Consider the following 22,175-nt stretch of genomic DNA (forward strand, 5'->3'; position numbering starts at 1 on the left):
CTAAAAGCCTAGCAGCGGGAGGAGGGGTTTGCCCTCCCACTCTACTGTGGCTCCCTTGGGGGTGGGCGCGCGCACCGCCCTTCTCTCTCGGGCGGAGCGTCCTTTCCGGCACGCTCCCGGCTCACGCGCTACCTCGGCACCACCCCCCCCCCTCCACTCCCGCCCCCGCCCCCGCCGTACACGCACCCTTGCGCTCCTCCCGCATTTGTGCGCCGGTGCAGCAGGCAGTGGGAGCATCCGGGCATTTCCGCAGCCGAGCGGCGATCCGGGCGGCGGCAGCGGTCTAGGAGCTCCCATGGCAGGGACGAAGAAGGGGGAAGGCAAGAGGGGGGCGAGGCGTTAAGCCGGAGCCGCCGCCGGGTGGGTCCCCAGGGAGGCGGAGGGGGAAGCGCTCTCGCAGCCGGGCGCGTGGCTCGTCGCTCCTCTCGCGCAATCCCTTGGCAGCCCAGGCTTCGGAGATGCATCTGCATCAGGTCCTCACCGGGGCTGTCAACCCTGGAGACAACTGCTACTCTGTGGGCAGCGTCGGGGATGTCCCCTTCACGGTGAGCGGCGTCCGGGTACTCGAGAGGGAAAGACCGGGGGTTGAGAGCCCCTGTCCCGGCCCACGCCTCCCAGGGGAGGCTGTGAGGTGGTGGTGGGCCCCAGTTGCGCCCCCTTTGCAGCCCAATTTCGGGGGGCGGGCGTGGGACTGTGAATCCCTGGGCTGGTGTAGGAAATTACCCGTCAGGGGAAAGGATTAGGAATCCACCGCGCCGTCTGCCCTCAGCAGACGGGCCCCCAGGGGTGACTGGACTAGAAGGTTCCTCTCCTAGGGCGGCCCCGGGTCTGCGGTGGAGGAAGATGGTTGCAGTAGCTGAAACCCCAGAGTGTCCTTTTCGCACCTGCTCTCGGCGTGGAGGCGAAGACTTGGTCTTGTCTCGGAGCATGAAGGCGATGCTGCACCTGGCTCCCCTTGCCCGCCTGTGGCTTTAAACCTGATACGACCTGATCTTCTGTATCTCCTGATATGCAGAATCTTAATTCGAACAAGGAAATAGGGCATTTCATTCTTTGCCCCCGAAAAAAATCTAAATGGAAGGGTTAGAGTGACAGTGGCTTGGAGAGCTTTTTATCACGAGATCAGTTTGGTAACCTTCCTAGGTAATATATAATCCGTTTGCAAGGTAGGCTGGTTTATTTGTTTTTAAACTAAGGCAATGAGAAAATTTTATAACTGTTTTTTTTGTTTGTGCGGGTAAAGTGTGTGTAAACAATAATGTATTCGAACATCTTTAATATCTCGATGGAAAAGACATGTTTTCTCAATGAGCTTGGACCATCAGTCCTTTTGGAGAATGGATGTTGTTATTACAGCTAATTCTGACTAAGCCCTAGAACCTCTTTTTACCCATAGACAGACTCCCAGGGATCAAAACAAGTTCCTTTTCTTTATTAAATTTATTCAGGATCCTTCTTTGAAGACACTGTAGTCATAAGATCTTGATCAAATACACATTGTTATTGATAACTTGTGCTTGATAAAATTGGAAATAGCTTAATGGTATGTTTTTTACACAAGGAAAACACTTTGATGTCTGCTTTCCAATAGCATGTGTTTAAAGCTGCAGAAATAAGAAAAGCTCCAGCAAAACTGCAGAATCATTATGTAGCACAGTGCATTCTGGAACAGAATTTATCTATCGTTACGATACATTAAAAATAACCCCATAAGATTGCCTTTTGGCCATTTTAATTTTTAAATGTAATCAACTTTGCTTTGTTTCAGTTTAGAATGAACCTTTATGGATATAATTTGGCTGACTTATTTTGTTACACATGACCTATCAGTGGTGTCATCTGTGTTTTGTATCTAAAAATCTGTGTAGAATTGAGCTGGACTTCAAGTGTATAGAGACAGTTTGGGGCATCGAGAGAGGAAATTCCCCTCTCCCCAGTTCTGTAGGTGGGGAGAAAGTTCCCTAGCCTTAGAAGAGTAGGCTTCCTTCATCGAGAAATCTGGAGCCTTGGATTATAGGGTATTTCCACACTATCATGGTGGTGGTAGTTTTCTGTTTCCACCTAAGTGGAGCAATGTCTCTGTGGGAACAGTGAAAAGAGCTAAAGAGGTTCAGATGCAGTCTGGAAAAGCCAGTGCAAGAACTGTCAGCATTGCACAGGTGTGGTTATGATGTAGGCCACCCATGACCAGGACCTTGAGATCATTTTCAAGTCTTTTACCACCTCCCTAATTCAACCTGTCACCAAGGGTGGCTGACTCCTTACAGTGTCTATCAGATTTATCCCTTTTCATCTTCTTAGTTACCATCTTATTGTAGTACTTAAATTGTATTACTTAAAATAAACACTTGTAAACTGGTTTTCCTGACACTCCTCTCTGATAAGTTCATCCTCCACACAGCTGCTGGGATAATTTTCTTCAAATACCATTTCACCATATCATTTTTGGCTCAAGAATATTAAGAGTTCCTGTTAGATGTGTTATGAGATTTCAACTTGTCAGATATTCTTTTGTCATCTTTGACTTTATTTTTGATTATATGTACTCCTCACCTTGGCCCCTCTGCTGTAGACCTACTAATCTTACTCTGCCCTGCGTTTTTATGTTGCAATACAAGAACCCTTTTTATTTTCCTAAATATAACTCAAAATTTACTTCTAGGAGTAAGCCTAGGAGCCTGCCTAGGAGTCTGATTATTTTGGCACTTTGGCATTTACAGACACATGCTGCACACCATATCATTTTAATATCTTAGTTTTGAATGAACTGATCCAGTTATAATTTCATCATGAAGTACAAATGACCTTTTGGACTCTAAGAAGAACAGATTTGCTTAAAAAAAATTGAGAACAAGCTGTTTTCACGTACTCTAGAATCAACTAACAATCAACTGAATGCCTACATTAGTATAGTAAAAATAAACAATAAAAAAACAAGAGTAAAGCTCTTTTACATAGAGTGTGCCATTTGCTTTGTATAGCAGTCAGATGAAAAACTTTAGTTCTGGGTCAGATGACTAAAAAGGGGACTGGCCAGGACTGGAATGGAGGTCCTGTGACTTCTCATCTGGAAGGATTTTCTCTGTAGTATGTTTCTTTCCTATCAGAGTACTTGCTTTGAAGGGTATGTGTATGTTTGAAAGGCACAAACGTGGCCAATGTGGAAAGAAAGACTGTCTTGCAAGTAGACAGTGGGTTTTAACTAATGATATCTTTGATGATAACCTGAGGATCTTTTCAAAATAGAGTAGATCATTTATTTCAGAGTTTACAAACTACAAGTTTTTAAAAAAGAATTGTTCTAAAAGAATTTTGAAGTGTTCGTAACATTGTAGTTGAAAAACAGTGTGTTATATATATTGCGCTGTGTGTGGTGGGTAGTGGGTGGTGTGATCAACTGGGTTGTGAATGACTGCTCATGTCACCATGGCCCAATCTGTGCTATGTTGTCATGGTGGTGCAGTTTGTAGTGGACAGTCCCAGTGATGTGTGTATCTGTAGTGCTAACATGTGCTAGGATGGTTTTTCACTTGTGTTTGGGCAGTTAGTAGTTTTTAAAAGCAATTATGATTTCATAAGTGTGGTTGTATATATTATCTTTTGATCATTCAAGATCTAAGTTCTGGAAATACTGTTATCCTGTAGTAAATCAGGTACCAGCTAGTCCAAGGAGATGATTTTGCCATGTATGAGCTTTGTTGTCTGTATTTGGTCAGTGAGACATTCCCAGCTACTTTCTTATAAGTGAATGTTTTAGAGCTTAATGTAACAGATAGTGTTAATTTTCCTTAATTATGTTTTTATTGCTTTCCTGAAAAATAGTCTTTAGGTTTTTAAAATTTTTTCTGTAAGCATTAAGATATCAATTAAAATAATGATGGTACATGATTATTAATACAGTTTAACTTTTTTTCACATTTTGGCCTTAAGGGGTACAGACTGTATTTTCAGTTATATAGGGACAGTTGATGTTACTCCAGTCTGATATGAATTCAACACACTAATCAAAGTTTAAAAAAATTAGTCATTTTCACTCCCTACCAGGGTCATATACTGGTAGACATTAAAAATGATATACATAATTATAATGTAAGGCAGATGAAAGAGATCACATATAGTTGGGAAGATAAAAGATTTCATGTTAAGATTGACAGTTGTAAAGACAGAAAGGTATTAGGCCTTTTTGAATGGCAAGAACAACAAAAGCCAAGGAATGGTGTGATATAACAGGTAAATTATTGGGTGACTATTCCTTCACAAAACAATTGAAAAAGCCCCCACAAGACTACCTCAGTAAATAAGAAAACACCCTCAGAATGTTGAAAAATATAATTAGCAAATGTTACCTATAGATTTTTAGCTTTTGTTTTTTTTTTTTTTTTTCAAGTACCACCAGAAAGTTAGTAATGAATGCAAAAACATTCATTTAAACTTTAGAAGTTACTGTTATATGACCTTTCCCCCCTGGCATTTAGATATATTTTAATTCTACTGTGGTATAATAACATTCCAGTCCTAGAATTATGTCAACACCAAATTTGGAAAATGATCAGCCTGTTTATATCCATTTAGCAAATGTTTGTTGAGCACATAGGTCTATGAGGCTCTCTGGAGATTAACAGCAACAGCAACATCAAGAGAACAAAAACGCATAGTAGTGATTTCGGGGAGTTTATTGAAGAAGTATGGGAACCTGCTATCTACTTAGAGTTAAGACATGTACTTAACCACAGCTGGCTGGCTGTGTGGTGTTGTGAGGCACTTACATTCTTGTGGGAATTCAAGAATAAGAGATCACATTTGGCCAGGAGAGTGGGGAAGTTGGACAGAAGAGTGCTTTTTTAGCTGGTGGGTTATCAGTGTCTATAACAACTTTTACAGCTATTGACAGCCTGTGCTGATAGTAAAGGGAAAGACAGCAGTCAAGAATTTAGAGTGGAGTTGTTTTCCAAGAAAAGACAGCTGGTTTATTCCTGCAGAGTAGCTTCTTGTTTATGTACATTGATACCTTTCAGAGTTTTTTGTGGGCATGTGTTTGGTGTGAACCTGTAGGTAGATAGGAGGTTATATAAGTTCTTACTTATGTCCCTGTGTAGATTGTTAGTTAGCCTTCCTGCTTATAGCAGGGAGACTCTTAGCAGCTACCCAGAAACTGTGGTACAAGTCCCAAATAATGCCCCCTTAGAAATGAGTGGTCAGAGACCAACAACTTAAGTGACCTTGGATAAAGTATTGAAACTTTTTTTTAGGGTTTTCATCTGTAAAATGAGGTTCTTAAATTAGGTTCTTTTTAAGTATTCAGACCCTGAATGAGCATTGTATGGACTTCTTTAGACATTTGTAAGAGGCGAAAGGGAAAATGGACCAGAACTGTAATGCGGTTGTGGTGAAGTTATAGTCTCTTGTATATTGCCTCTCCACTTATAAGACAGTTGGTCTGACTTTACAGTTAGGGACGTCCTTTCTGGCTCAAGGAATAAGCTACGCAGAGTGTTTATGAAATCGTGTGTCTTCTTTGGGCTCACAGTGGAGAAGATGGCTCTTGTTTATGATTGTACCCTCAGTGGATGGTAGATAATAGTTGCCCCGGACTGTCACAGTGCAATATGAAGTGGGAGATGGGGCCAATGTGATTGTATTCAGGTTTTCGACCCTGTAGATATACTTACTTCTCTACTTTATGTTCTTAGGATTTGAGGTATTTAAAAGATGACTTTTGAAATTACAATCAGTACCTTACCTTGGGTCTTGGGAAGTTTTTAGAACAAATCAAAGTCTCAGTATTTAATTATCAAAAAGAGCACAGGGTGTTGGGTTACAACCGCAGTGGCACAGTGGAAAAACAAGTCATGCCTGACCAATTTAATTTCCTTCTATGACAGAAAGCAAAGCAGTATTTAAAAGGGGATAATGATAGAAAATATCTGTAATTCACATTTAATAAGTCTTTTCAAGCTTGTGGGTTATTTTTTAAAGAAAGTTTGGAAGTCAAATATTTTAATAGAAATGTTAGTGTTTTCAGTCTTTTTGACTTTGTAGAATCCTTTTGTATTACATTTTTCCTCTGAAACCCTAATTCATTATGTAACAGAATATAGAACCTGTTATTGAGGAAGCAGGTGCAACTTACACAGGTGGTATGACTGTATTTTCTTTCTCTTAGATATAGCTCATTGTTACCCTGGGACTTGATGCATATATGTGAACCCAATTGCCTGTGCTTTTTCTTCTCAAAACTTCTCATTTCATGATTGCTAAGGGCTTGTTTAATGCTCTCCTCTCCTCCCATTCTAAGTGCCTGCAAAATAAGATGTTTATCTCCTATCCCTCTGATAGAGAAGTCAGTAGGTATAAAAGGGCCAGTGCATAGAGGGAGACTCCTTTAAACACTAAGTACATGATAAGTTGGTGGAATGATTTGAAAACTATAAATAATACCTTCTTAGATTATCAGTGAAGACATTCCTTTAGGGCCACTTTCTCTAGAAAGTCAGGCTTCTCAGGATTTAATTTAATTTGTACTAAGTCATGATGTCTTCATCCTGTGACTTTAAGAAAAACCGGGGAAGGGCACCTGGGTGGCTCAGTTGGTTTACTTTGAATTTTTCTGTGTAGTTGCATTTCACAATTGTGTCTTCTAAATATCCTATACTTGGATTTAATTTTTTGTGTTAACTAGAACTTAAAATTTTTCTAATGCTTATTTATTTTTGAAAGAGAGAAAGAGCATGCTCAGGGGAGGGACAGAGAGAGAGAGGGAGACACAGAATCTGAAGCAGGCTCCAGCTTCTGAGCTGTTAGCACAGAGTCTGACACGGGACTCGAGCCCATGAACCATGAGATCATGACCTGAGCCAAAGTCAGACGTTTAACCGACTGAGCCACCCAGGCACCCCCGAACTTTTAATTCACTTATATTTAACGTTATTACTGACATATTCATGTTTAACTTTACCATCTCATATTTGTCCCCTTTGCTCTTAGCACCCCTTTTTCTCCTTCCTTCCCTCTTTTGAAATGATTTTGTTTTCATTCCCTTTTTTCCCTGTAGTAGTCCTAAAGTTGTATACTCTGCTTCTATCCTAGAAATTACAACTTGTATTCTTAAATTGCCATTTAACTTGCCAAAGTCTGCTCAGGCATGACAGTCCTTCAGGCAATACAGGGACCCTTTATAACGTTTTTACTCTTTTCCTGCTTATGATCTCTCCTTCAGTGATAAGTCTTCATGTTTATAAATCCTGTAAGATCTTATTATTATTTGACATAGTTGGTGCTTATTTACATTTACCTATGTATTTATTATCACTTTATTCTTTATTCCCTCCTGTGTCTTTCACATTCCATTTGGGATCATTTTCTTTCTTCCTGGAGAGGCTTCTATAGAATTTCCTTTGGTGTGGATCTGTTGGTGTTGTAATGTCATCTTTTGTTTGCATGAACATGTCTTCATTTTGTTTCATTCTTGGAAGGTATTTTTGCTAGGTAGAGAATGACAGTATTTTCTTTTCAGCACCGTAAAGATGTCAGTCCTTTGTCTTCTGGCCTCTGATGTTTCTGATGAGAAGTCGGCTACCAGCCTACTGCTTCTTTAAAAGTTGTATTTTTCCTCTAGCTTCTTTTAGATTTTTTTGTCTTTCTGAAGTTTTACTATGTTGTGTCATAGTAAAATCTTGTGAATGTGTCAATCCTGTTTGCGACTTTTGAGATTTTTGAATCGTGAATTGATGTATTTTATCAAATCTGGAAAAATTTCAGGTAATATCTGTTTAAAAATTGCCTCTTCCCCATTGACCTTATGAGAGTAATATATCAAACATATATTGGACCTAATCACTTTATTTCTATATCTAATATCCTTTCTCTTCTGTTTTCTTTTTTATCCTTCTTTGCGGCATTCTGGATGGTTTCTTCTAATCCATTTGCTAATCCTATTTCAGTCATGTCTAATTTGCTTTATTGCAGTTACTGCACTGACTAGTACTAGGTTTTATTTGTTTTTGTAATGTCCTATAAGATGGAGCAAATTTCCTTCTATTCCATTTTTGCTGGAAATTTTTATCATGAAGGGATCTTGAATATTGTCATATGTTTTTCCTTCACTGATTAATATGATCATGTGATTTTTCTTCTTTAGACTGTTCATATGGTGGATTACATTGATTTTTGTGAATTGAATTAGCTTTGTATTACTTGTATATTATCCTTTTTCTTTATGGCTAGATTCAGTTTGCTAGTATTTTATTGAGGCTTTTTGCATCTTTGTTCATTAAAGATATTGATCTATAGTTCCCCCACCCCCCACCCCCTTGTATTGTTTTTATTTGGTTTGGTATCATTGTACTGCTGATTTCATAAGATGAGTTTGGAGGTATTCATTTTCTATTTTCTGTCAGGGGTCACGTAGAGTTGTTGTCATTTATTCTTTAAATCTACTAAAATTTCTTTAACAGTTAAAGGACTATTCAGGTAATATATTTCATCTTGGGTGAGTTTTTGTAGTTTCTTGTTTTAGAGGAATTAGCGTTTTTGATCCATTTCTTTGTCATATTTATGTGTATAGAATTGTTTATAGTGTTTTAGTATTACCTCTTTAATGTGTGCAAGATTAGTGCTGGTATTCCTTCCTTTATTTCTCATATTCATAATTTGTTTCTTCTCGCTTTTTCTTTGTCTTCCTGGAGGTTTATGCATTTTATTGTTCTTTTTCAAAGAACCAGATTTTTTAAAAGTTTATTTATTTAGTAATCTCTACACCCATGTGGGGCTTGAGCTCACAACCCTAAGATCAAGAGTCACATGCTCTTCTGACTGAGCCAGTCAGGCCCCCCTCAAAGAACCAGATTTTTATTTCATTCATATTTTCTATTATTTTTCTCTTGTCATTTTCATTGATTTCTGCTCTTTATTATTTCCTTTCTTCAGCATGCTTTGAATTTGTTTTGCTTTCCTTTTCTAATTGATTAAGATGGAAGCTTAGATTACTGATTTGAGAGTGTTCACCTGTACCTCTTCAAGCATTTTATTGTAGCCACTTTAATGTTTTTTTTTTTTTTTTGATAATTTTAACATCTAGGTGTGTTGATTGTTTTTTCCTTTACCTTGTGAGTTGAGATTCTCTTAGTTCTTTGTATTGCTGAGTAATTTTGGATTGTAACCTGGACTTTTACTTATTTTTAAAGTTTATTTATTTATTTTGACAGAGACAGCGAGCTGGAGGGGGCAGAGGGAGAGGAGAACTCCCAAGTAGGCTCTGCACACGTGGTCAGCGCAGAACTCAATGCAGGGCTCAAACCCATGAAACTGTGAGATCATGACCTGAGCTGAAATCAAGAGTGGGGCACTCAACTGACTGAGCCACCCAGGCACCCCTGTAAACTGGACTTTTAAAAACATTAAATTATGAAACTCTGGATCTTGTGTAAATCCTACAGAGAATGCTGATATTTTTGTTTTAGCAGACAGTCTACTAGTTTGGATTTAGGCTGGAAGTTCTCACACCAGCCTTCTATGGGTTGTTGTTTCAATGTCAGTTCCATTTTTAAAGCCTTTGAGTCCCAGTAAGATATATCCTGTGTATGTTCCTCCTAGTGGCCAGTAAAGGACCTGGTCAGTGGCCTTTCCTGTAGTTCAGTTCTCAGAGGTTTTTGCTCTTCTTTTTAAGGTGTGATCTATGCATGTGTAGCCTGGGATGGAGCCCAGGAGTTTATAAACAAAGTTTATTGGATCGTTGTTCTGAGCTCTTCCTTTTCTGTGGTTTCCCTAGCACTTTCTGGTTTCTAGGGCTCCCCTTTGTGGTTCCCTAGCTGCAGAGTTGAGACTTTAGTTACTCTGCACTATACTCCCTGGGTGTGTACCTGTGTTCAGTGCCAAGTAGCAGTACGATAGGGAAAGAAAAAAAGCAGTGGGGGTTCACCTCACTTTCTTGGAATCATAGCTCCTTTTATGGGAGCTGTGGGATTGCTTGGGGGCTGGAATGTGAGAAAATGGAGAAAGGAAAGGATAAATGGAGAATTCTCCATTCCTTTCTTTGAAAACTAAGACTATTTTTCCCACTTCTTCAGCCAAAAATAAATGGTTTCTCTTGGAGCTCTCTGTTTTTGCTTCTTGGTTTTGTACTAACTTTAGTTAAACTCAGTGCTGGTATGGTAGACTTCAAATTTTGATCTTTTTTCGTAGTTCACCTGCTACCATTTACTTTTCAGAGTCCTCAAATAGCAGCTTCATGCATTCTGTTCATGTTTTATGGCTACATTCAGTGGGAGAGACATAATTTATTGTGGTTCTATTTAGAACTGGAACTATGATACTATTTTTCATGCCATTAAAAAATATCAGGGACCTAGCAGTAAGTCTAATGATGCATGTAGAACACTTCTATGGTCAAAATTTGTAAAACTTTAGAGAGATAAATTCCATATTTATGGACTGGAAGATTCATTACTGTAAATTTATCAATTCTTTCCAAATGTATTCATAGCTTTGATATATTGCCAGTCAAAATCTTAGGAGGATTCTGTGGAATTTGACAGAATGATTCTAAATTTTACAGGAATAGTTGGGGCCAGGAATAGATAAGGCAGTCTTAAAGAACAGTCAAATGAGAGGACTGCTTTGTCCAGCTCAAGACTTGAAAGTCGTGAACATCAAGATGGTGTGGTAGCCTCCTCAGAACAAATACATCAGAGTAATAAAACAGAACACCAGAAACAGACTCACACATTTATTCATGTTTGATTTATGTCAAGGATGACATGGTAGAGCAGTACAGAATGATTGATCTTTTTGTGGGACATCTTATCTATATAGGAAAGAAATAAAACTTGGCCCCTGTGTCATCCCATTTACAAAAAAAAAAAAAAAAAAAAAGAACTCCAGGCAGATTACAGATGTAGGTATGAAATACGGAATGATAAAGATTTTAGAAGGAATATAGAAAATTTATTGCTGTTGAGTTGTGTAAGTTCTTTATATATTTTGGATATTAATACCTTGTCAGATATATCATTTGCAAATCTTTTACTTAGCAGGTTGTCCTTTTGTTTTGTTGACGGTTTCCTTTGCTGTGCATAAGCCTTTTATTTTGATGTAGTTCAATAGTTTATTTTTGTTTTTGTTTCCCTTACCTTAGGAGAGAGATTTTTTAAAATGTTGCTAAGGCAGGGGCGCCTGGGTGGCTCAGTTGGTTATGTGTCCGACTCTTGATTTTTGCTCAGGACATGATCTCACAATTTTGTGAGCTCAAGCCTCACATTGGGCTCTGTGCTGACAGTGTGGAGCCTGCTTGGGATTCTCTCCATTTTTCCCCCTCTGTCTACCCCTCAGCCACTCACACTGTCTCTCTGTCTCTCACAAAATAAATAAACTTAAAAAAAAGTTGCTAAGGCTGATGTCAAAGAAATTACTGCTTAATGTTCTTTTCTAGGCTTTGATGGTATCAGGTATCACATTTAGGTCTTTAACCCTTTTGAGTTTATTTTTGTGTATTGTGTGAAAAAGTGGTCTTGGTTTCCTTCTTTTGCATCTAGTTGTCCCATTTTCTAAATACCATTTGTTGAAGAGACTGTCTTCCCCATTGTATGTTCTTGCCTTCTTTGTCGTAGATTAATTGAGCATATAAGTGTGGGTTTATTTTTGGGCTTCCTATTCTGTTTCATTGATCTATGTGCCTGTTTTTGTGCCAGTACCATACTGTTTTGATTACTATACCTTTGTAGTATATCTTGAAATCTGGGATTGTGATACTTCCAGATTTTTTCTTCTTCAAGATTGTTTTGGCTATTTGGGGTCTTTCCATATACATTTTAGAATTATTCTAGTTCTGTGAAATATGTTGTTGATATTTTGATAGGGATTACATTGAATCTGTAGATTGCTTTGGGTGGTATAGACATTTTAACAATATTAATTCTTCTAATCCATGAGCATGGAGTATATTTCTATTTATTTGTGTCATCTCCAATTTTTTTCAACAGTGTTTTATAGTTTTCAGAGTACAGGTCTTTTAACTTGGTTAGATTATTCCTAGGTATTTTATTGTCTTTGGTACACTTGTAAATGGGGTTGTTTCCTTAATTTCCCTTTCTACTACCTAGTGTATAGAAACAGAACTATGATAATTCTGGGTATTAATTTTATGTTCTGTAATTTTACTGAATTTATTTACCATTTCTAATAACTTAAAGAGTTCCTATTCGCCCAATCAGGGACAATTAGAGCATAGAGATAAGTGACAATAATAGATTATAACCCTTTGTATGAGGTAAGAATCCATGACCCTTACTAATATAAATAAGTACAGAAATAAATAAAGAAAACTCTTCCTTACAGAAGAAAGCCAGCTAATAACTTTCTTTCTTTCTTTCTTTTTTTTTTTTTTTTTTGAGAGACAGAGCATGAGCAGGGAAGGGGCAGGGAGAGAGGGATACACAGAATCTAAAGCAGGCTCCAGGCTCTGAGCTGTCAGTACAGAGCCTGATGCAGGGCTTGAACCCACAAAGGCGAGGTTATGACCTGAGCCGAAGTCGGACATTCAACTGACTGAGTCACCCAGGTGCCCCATAAAGCCAACTAACAAATAATGAAATGACAGAATTAGATAATTGCCATTTGGCAACCATCTTAGTAGTAACTTTAGGCAAGAAATGTCCGGTAGATACTAAAACTAGTGGGTAAATTTTGATAAGTCACAAGTTATTTACATAGCCTCAAAATATCTTTCTACAAGGTACTTATTAATTATAAAGGAAAAAATAATTTTATAGAGGAGAAACCTGGCAGACACCACCTTTATCAACTGATCAAAGTTAACTGCCAGGAATGGGGTAAATTGACAATTGTGCCTCTTGAAAAAATGCAATGAGAAGAACACTGTGATGTTTCTGTGATAATCCTCAGAATCTAATCATGAGGAAACATCAGACAAACTAACTTTTGAGACATTTTACAAAATCTTTCCTAGAAAGCTTTAAATTTACTTGACCCAGATCTGTCAAAGGAGTCACTATCCATGGTAGTTGTAGCCTTATGAAATGCATTTTTCTTTTTTTTTTAAATCAAAATATGTTTATTACAGGAATATAATTTAGTGATTCATCACTTACATATAATACCCAGTGGTCATCCGAACTGAAATGTATTTCTTAAATAATGGGACTTGAAAGTTGAAATTACTCCTTGACCCATGGGCTGCAGAATAGATGTTGTGGGAGAAGGCATGAAAATAACACCAATCTCATTGTACTTCTTTGTCACAGCTCCAGGATGACCAGGTGTGTTGACAGTGAGCAGTAATATTTTGAAAGGAATCTTTTTTTTTCTGAGCAGTAAGACTCAACAGTGAGCTTAAAATGTACAGTGAACCATGTTGTAAGCAGATGTGCTGTCATCCAAACTGTGTTGTTCCATTGGTAAAGCAGAGGCAAAGTATATTGAACATCATTTTTTGAGAAATATAATTTATTGTCAAATTGGCTTACATACAATGCCCATAGATTGAGCATCATTTTTAAGGGCCCTAGGATTTTCAGAATAGTTGAGTATTGGCTTCAGCTTAAGTCACCAGCTACATCAGCCCCTAACAAGAGAGTCAGCCTATCCTTTGAACCCTTGAAGCCAGGCATTGACTTCTCCTCTGTAGCTATGAAAGTCCTAGATGGCATCTTCTTCCAACATAAGGCTCTTTTATCTACTTTGAAAATTTGTTGCTTGGTATAGCCATCTTCATTAATTATTTTAGCTAGATCTTATGGATGATTTGCTGCAACTTCTACATCATTACTTGCATGGTTTGCCTTTTATGTCATGGAGGTGGCTTCTTTCCTTAAACCTCATGACTCAACCTCTGCTAGCTTCAAACTTTTCTTCTGAAGCTTCTCAACTTTCATAGAATTAAAGTAGGGACCTTCCCTTCGATTAGGCTTTGGCTCAAGGGAAGGTTATGGCTGGTTTGATCTTCTGTCTAGACCACTAAAACTTTCTCTATGTCAGCAGTAAGGCTGTTTCACTTCCTTATCATTTCGGGTGTTCACTGGAGAAGCGCTTGTAGTTTCCTTCAAGAACTCTTCCTTTGCATTCACAACTTGGCCAGCTGTTTGACACAAGAGGCCTAGATTTTGGACTATCTTAACTCTAGACATGCCTTTTTTTTTTTTTTTTTTTTTTTTTTAACTAAGCTTAATCTTTTCTAGTTTTTGATTTTAAGTGAGAGACATGCAGGGCTCCCTGGGTGGCTCAGTCAGTTAAGCATCTGACTCTTGATTTTGGCTCAGGTCGTGATCTTACCATTCCTGAGATTGAGCCCTGCCTCAAGCTTTTGTGCTGACAGCATGGAGCCTGCTTGGATTCTCTCTCCCCACCTCTCTCTCTGTCTCTCCCCTGCTTGTGTGCATGTGCACCTGGCTGCATACTCACTCGCTCTGTCTGAATAAATAAATAAATACGTTAAAAAAAAAAAAAGGAGACACATGCAACTCTTTCATTTGAACACTTAGAGGTCATCATAGGGTTATTCATTGGCCTATTTTTAAATATTGTGTCTCAGGGAATAGGGAGGCTCAAGGAGTGGGGTGGGGGGAATGGCTGGTCAGTGGAGCATTCAGAACACATACAACGTTTATTAAGTGTGCCGTCTTCTATGGGTATGGTTTGTGGTACTCCCAAACAATTACAATAATAACATTAAAGATCACTGATAAAAGGTCACATACCAAATATAATCATGAAAAAGTTTGAAATATTGTGAGAATTGCCAAATGTGACACAGCTACAAGTGAGCAAATGCTCTTGGGAAAATGGCACTGATAGACTGCTTGATGCAGGGTTGCCACAAGCCTTCAATTTGTAAAAACACAGTGTCTATGAAGTACAGTAAGCAAAGCATAAAAAAGGGAGGTATGCCTGACATATTCTAGGTCCCAAAGAATCACATATGACTATTTTAGTAACTGTATCTCTTGTATACATCCTGTTTTGCTAGCTTTCCAGTCTGTCCTCCTCATTGCATTCTCTACTCTAATTCTATAATCTAATCATAGCCAATTCCACATTTTCTTTGAAGCCCTGTTCTATGCAGTCCCAATCTTTGTATCAGTATTGGTTTTAGCACAAGGGACAGAGGAACTGAAGTAAAAGCTAGGTTTATTTCAGGATACACAAAGAACTTAGGAGGTGCAATTGGGCTTCAGGGTTATTGGAACTAAAAAGCTGGTAGAATCAAGACTGCCTTCTCTTAGGGATTTTATGTACTTGTTTTTTTCATGAGTTTTTTGTTTTTAGATACCCGATCCATTTACTTTTTAAACTGGTGGTTTCAGTTTCAAATTGCTGACTTATCCCTGAACATGTATGACTTGTCTGCTTAGCTCTTCCTTCTAACTCTGGGTCTTATGGTTTGAATTCCTGAGTGGACTTTGCCTGGCTTAGCCCATCTCTTTCATCTGGCTGATAGCTACTGGTCATTAGTCTGGACCATCCTCACATCCTGTCAGCTGTGAGTAGGGGAAAGAGTTACAACACAAAGACCATTTAGCTGGGTTTCTATGTAAAATAGTGCACACTGGATTATTTAATCTTTTTATCAGGACTTTTTGAAGCAAATTTGTGCACTCATAGAATTACAGCTTAAAAATTGAAAGGAGTCTCAGAAGTGATCTAGTCACAATTCTTTCATTTGACTGATAAAGGAAATATTACAGAGAGATTGTTATAGTTAGTATTAATACCTCTGGATTCTCAGGAATATGTTCTTTCCATCATATTGATGGTATTGTATCGAGAGTTTAATTATAATTTAATATTTTAATCAATTATTTGGGAAATGATTTTTGGAACACTGTCAGGACCATCTCCCTCAAAATATCAGTATTTAGGTTAACCGAATATCTGGAAATTTCCAGTAGTTGCAAAATTGGAAGTTGTCAAACATTACATATTAATATTGGTACATATTAGATAATGTACTGTTAAGGTTCTTTGAAATGTAAAATTTATTAACAAATTAAGGAACAAAATATTGAGTCACTTATTGTCTGTATTTGTAATAATTAAATATAAAAAAATATTGTGTTTCTTTAGAAGTAACCATTTAAAAAAGTAGTATTTTACTACATTATTCTTTGTGAGGCAAAATTGTTATATATCTCAAGCTTTAGAGAACAGATCTGAAGCTGAAAGTTGGGTAGGTTTTTATGCATGTTGGCCAGTCCATGAGACTTACTTTTACCAATACTGCTGTGATTTCCCTTAGAAATTTTTGGTAAGTAATACTTTGAGTGATTTATTCTCAGCACTGACATAAAATAGTTATTTAGAAGAGATGATTTTTGATTTCTACTTCCACACTTACTTTTTAGTGAGAATGCATGCAAGCCGGAGATAGAGCAGTATTTGTAATATTTAATTAGGACAAATTAATTAATTATTGCATATTTCTCTTTTCAAGGTCTCCTTTGCTTATCAGATATTATTGAGCATCAGTAAATTTTAAAAAACCCATGTTTTGTTCTGTGTTCAGGGTTATAGAAATAAGTTTAGTTTGTACTGTGGGTATCTGTGTTTCTCTTTAGCTTAGTATTTAGAAGTTTGTTGTAGCTCCATCTATTTTGTCAGTAAATTATCAAAATTGGCTGCTTTTTGACTAATCCTAAAGATTGTTCTTTTTTTAATTTAAATTTTTAATTTTAATTGAAGGAAGTTCTTTCAGATCTGTTGCTTGTTTGGGGTTGTTACAAAGAAATTAAAACAATCATTTTGTCTCTTACTATTTAATCACAAACACTGTAATATTTCTTTTTTTTCCCACTTGTATTTCTTGCGTTTTTATTTTTTTCAGCCATAGATTTTTGTTTTTATATATTATTAAAAATTTGTTTTAATATTTATTTATTTTTGAGAGAGAGCGAGCGCGTGAGCAAGGGAGGGAGGGCAGAGAGAGGGAGACACAGAATCCGAAGCAGGCTCCAGGCTCTGAGCTGTCCGCATAGAGCCCGATGCAGGCTAGAACTCACAAGCCATGAGAGAATGACCTGAGCCAAAGTTGGACGCTTAACCAACTGAGCCACCCAGGCACCCCTGTTTTTATATATTATTAAGTTTTGTCTTACGTTTCACTCAGTATACCACTTGCAGCTTAGCTTTTTCCTACTTTTATAAGTAGTCTGTTAATTTTGCATATCCTGATGTGAGCTGTGTTGTTTCTAAAAGTAACAAACCTTTGGTTACCACACATACAGTCATTATTATATTATTTCTGATATTGCTTCGCTTGTCGTTGACTTGGGGTAATTTTTGTGCTCTTAGCTTTTTGCATACTATTTAGTTTCTTTCTCATTTATTTATTCTGTTCATTCAGCATTCTTGAGTGGACTTTAGGCTGTTAGAATGATTGAATCATATTAGTAAAGTCCGTTCTTAGTCATGTGGAGAGAAGAGCTGTTTGTTCAAATACTACCCTTTCCCCCTTTTCTAACTGTATGATGGACTTAACATCTGACTGGCAAGAAGCTTATCTATTTTGGGGGTGCTGATGGTAGGCAGTAGTTGATAAAGGTTAAGGGTTTGATTTTAGGTGTAGAAACCTGTAGAAAGGCATATGAGGCTGATTGAATGTATTGCTGATAAGTACTCTTATTTGTAGACTTAAATTTCATTTTGAAAACTCTATATTTTTATACATAAATTTATAAACTTTCCTGGTACTTCATAAATTGGGCCTTTAAACTAGTCCATGGCCTACTGTGATCTATATATATAACTTTTCAAATTGAAATTGTGTATTATATAAATACACTATTTCAATTAAAAAATAATGATTTGTCCTTTGCTTACTCTATCTTTAGTTCAGGCATTTAAAAAAATCTTATTAGCTATATAGACAAAGGGTGAATTTCCTTAATCTGTAAAGAGCTCTTATAAGTCATTCAGAACAGACCCAGTTAAAAAATTGACCAATAACAGGAATAGTCAGTTTTCAGAGAAAGAAATATAAATGATTGATAAATATATGAAAAGATGCTCAACTTTCCTCCTAATAAAAATAGAAATTAAGACAACAGGGAGAAGCTAGGTTTTGTTGGATTGGATTATCAGGGTTAGTGAGGAAGTGGAGAAACAGGTACTTTTATACCTATGGGAAATACAGTGTTTTTGGAGGGCATTTTGCAGTACTTACTGATTTTAATCACTTACCCAGTAAATTATGTCTTAGAATTTATCCTTTGGGTATACTTGCACACATATGTGTAATACCATAAATACATAGGTGTTATACTGAAGCACGTTTTATGGTAGTGAAAGACTGGAAACAACCTAAATTAATTATGGCAAAGCCACAAAATGGAAGATTATGCAACTATTAAGAAGAATAAAATAATTCCTTCTGTGATAAGGAAAGTTCTTCAAGACAAATTGTTAATTAAGTGGAAAAGAAGTTGCAGAATTGTGTATAGCATAATCTCTTTATATAAAAAATGTTTATACATATATATACACCAAACATTTCAGGAAGGGTTCACGGGTAACTGTGAGGTAATCACTCCTTAAGTGGTCAAGGGTAAGGTGAACTAATTTTTGTATTCAGTTTTTAATTTTTAGTTTATTTATTTTGAAAGAAAGAGGTAGAGAGTGTGTCCATTGTGGGAGAGGGAGAGAGAGAATCCCAAGCAGACTCTGTGCTGTCAGCATGGGTGGAGCCTAATGTGGGGCTCCATCCTACAAACTCTAAGATCATGACCTGAACCAAAACCAAAAGTCAGACACTTAACCATCTGAGCCACCCAGGCTCCCCACCGATTTAGTTTTTAAATTAGCATGTGTTGCATTTTCTATAAAAAAGAAAATCTTGTTGCTGAAAACATTAAAATCAGACATTTAAAATGGTTTATTTAACTTACAGGTGGCTTTTATGGGTAAGTGATACATGAAAACTCTAGCTTAATAATGATCCTATTCAAAAAGGAAATCTATTTGTTTTAGAGGTTAATTTTTTTAAAGTAATCTCTGAGCCCAACATGGGGCTCAAATTCATGACCCCAAGATCAAGAGTTGCATGCTCCACTGACTGAACCAGCCAGGTGCCCCTAGAAGTTAATTTTTAATTCTGAGAAGCGTAAGCAGTTAGCTATTTAATTATGTGACTAAAAGGAAGAGGGAAAGGATATTTTCTTGGGAAATTTTGGTTAATATGTGCTTTGTTTTCTTGATAAGATTTTTTCATAGGTCAAGGCTGGCCTTTTAAGACTTTGTCTATAGATAACTTGACCCAACCAAGTAATGATCAAAGTCAGACAACCCTGTCTTCTCGTTAGCTTTTTGTTTTAGAACAGCTGAAATGAAGAATTTAAATGAATTTATGTAATTAACAAACCAGTAAGAAGAACAAAAATTTGAGCAATAGAAAACAAAATGATGGTCATAAGTGAAGTGGATATAACAATGTAAAGAGACCTGAATTTGCCTCTCAGCCTTATATTTACCTTGCTACTTAAGAATTTGATTAAATCCTATGAACTTCCATTTCCTTATATTAAAGTGGGGTCAATAATAGCTAACTTCTAGGATTACTGCAGTCTTGAAAAAGAGACTAGGAATGTAGATTACATAGTATGTTACCCAGTAGGCTTTCAGTAAATGGTACCTCTTATAATTCTTGTAATTATTTTTTTTAGCTCTTAATAACAAGTACCCTCATTTGTAGAAGAGTGAGCATACTTAACATGAGTCAAAATTCACTCTCAGGGAGAGGTGGGAATTTAACAGTAATACTCTTGGTAAGACCGCAATACCTTGTTAAATTAGATAAACCTTTCAGCATGCTTAATACCTCTTAGTTCACCAGTGCTTTTCTTCTTTTAAATTTAGATACATGTCAACAGTTTTCAGCGACCTTAAACTTTGACCCTGTAACTACCAGGATGATAGAGCATCCAGGTATTCCATAGAAAATACCTGTGTAATTCATTTATTTGTATTTTATGTTCTCATAGGAAAAGACATGTTTGTGTAGGATTTAAAATTTTTTTTAATGTTTGTTTATTTTTGAGAAAGACAGAGACAGAATGCGAGTGGGTTAGGGGCAGAGAGAGAGGGAGACACAGAAAAAGAAGCAGGCTCCAGGCTCTGAGCTGTCAGCACAGAGCCCGACGTGGGGCTTGAGCTCATAAGCTGTGAGATCATGACCTGAGCCGAAGTCGGATGCTCAACCGACTCAGCCACCCAGGCACTCCTTTAAATTTTTTTTTTAATGTTTATTTTTGAGAGAGAGAGACAGAGCGTGAACAGGGGAAGGGCAGAAAGAGGGAGACGCAGACTCTGAAGCAGGCTCCAGGCTCCGAGCTGTCAGCACAGAGCCTGACGTGGGGCCCAAACCCACGAACTGTGAGATCATGACCTGAAGTCAGATGCTCAACTGAGCCACTCAGGTGCCCCTGTGTAGGATTTAAAAAAAAACAAACAACTTTTTATTTCTTTATACTTTATCTAAGACTTAAAGGAAATCTGAAAAATCAGAACAGTATGGGATACAAGTATTTGTTTGCTTTTCTGAAAATAATGTGGTTTAAGGCAATTATATATAAAACTGAAGTTAGAACAATGATTGTGTTGTGTATATTCAGATACACTTAATTGTTCACAGTGACATTAACCCTCTAGAGAAGGCAGCAATATCTTTATTATGATAATAATAATAGATTAATTCAGACTACCTAATGACTTCAAAGGTGATATTTAAATTTTTTTCATCAAGTGAAAATTAGATAAGGTAAAAGAAGAAGGTGACTTTGTTTTTCAGCCTCAACTAATTGGCAGTGCCTGTCTAATGAAATTTTGGATATCACGACTAAAAACAGAAAAAAATGTTGGTAATAACAAATATTCAAGTTTTAGCTTCCATAGAATTATTATGGGGTTATATGACACACTCTGCACTTTGTTAAGGAAGAGATTCTTTTTAAAAACATTTTTAAAGTTTTATTTATTTGGAGAGAGGGAGTAAGCTAGCAGGAGTGGGGGAGGGACAGAGAGAGAGAGAGAGTGAGAATCCCAAGCAGGGTCCACGCTGATAGCAGGGAGCCCACGAATTGTGAGATCGTGACCTGAGCTGAAATCAAGAGTCAGACGCCCAACTGACCAAGCCACCTGGGCTCTCCAGGAAGAGATTCTTTTAGACAAACTAATGGGTTTGTCTTGTGGGTACAAGAAAAAAAGCACATTCACATGACTTTAAATATAATTTCCAGGAGTTCAGAGACCTCCTGAGACCATCTATGACTTACATCCAGGTTGAAAACTCTTGGTTTTAGCGCTCAAAGCACAGACTAGTTTTTTTTTTTTTTTCTAAAAGGATGGATTTGTTTTCCAATGATAAGGTTAAAGCAAGTGAAGATTAATATATTTGAAGCATATCTTTGATGTTAGGGCTTGTGCTACAGAATTCTCTCTTAATATGACATGATTGTCAGCTGGTTATTCTTTATCCTCATCAGGGCAGTTCAGTTCTTCCATAAAAGAAATCCTCCCACATGAATGGAGGGAAAGTGTGTTTTTCTAAGATGTTTTCTCTTTTCTTGGGATTTGTCTCTGTGTTGGGGCCAAATCATATCCTTGACTTTGAGACAAAACATTTTATAGGTTGGTACTGTTACAACTGGTGTATAGTGCTATGGCACAGCAGTGGCTCTGCCAAGAACCCGAGGGAAGAAGAACCTGGCTAAGGGATTCCGTTTGCTGCAGAAAAGGCTTACTGCCCCCTTTCCTGCTTTCCAGCAACGATCCTGTGACTTACGTCCCAATATGGAATAGTGTATGCTCCGCCAAGTCCATATTTCTTTTACCTAGTGAAAGAGCCCACTCCTTACTCCATGGGTTCATTTTAGTAATTGTGTGTAGTTCCAGTGAGCATCCTCTTTTCCTCCTGCACTGTAAATTCTTCCTCTTAAAGACCGAATTCTGAAAAAGAAGAATGGAAACAAAATTGCTTTTGCCCTAAAATTGAGAGAATGGGAATCTCTTAAGTAATTCTAGGTTTTGTATAAACCTTATTAGCTGTTGGTTTTTACCAAGTACTTTGTGCTAGGGGCTGTGGTAAATTACTTGGGATTACAAGGATGAACATAGGCCTTCTATTACTAGGAAGACATCTTAATAGAGTAGAGGTGGGGTGAAGTAGTGGGAAAGAG

The 22,175-nt window shown here is 37.4% G+C and overlaps 1 protein-coding gene across 2 annotated transcripts in view; it reads left to right on the forward strand.

Annotated features, from left to right (window-relative positions):
• Positions 1 to 214: 214 nt before the first annotated feature.
• Positions 215 to 22,175, forward strand: part of DMXL2 (Dmx like 2) — a 151,434-nt gene continuing 129,473 nt past the window's right edge. For both annotated transcript variants that reach the window (XM_042942020.1, XM_042942021.1), the window contains exon 1: positions 215 to 545. In XM_042942020.1, coding sequence (XP_042797954.1) covers positions 459 to 545 — 87 coding nt within the window. In that variant the 5' untranslated portion in view covers positions 215 to 458. The remainder of the gene's footprint in view (positions 546 to 22,175) is intronic.

This window comes from Panthera leo, chromosome B3 (assembly GCF_018350215.1).
Source record: "Panthera leo isolate Ple1 chromosome B3, P.leo_Ple1_pat1.1, whole genome shotgun sequence".
In the NCBI taxonomy this organism is placed as follows: Eukaryota; Metazoa; Chordata; class Mammalia; order Carnivora; family Felidae; genus Panthera; species Panthera leo.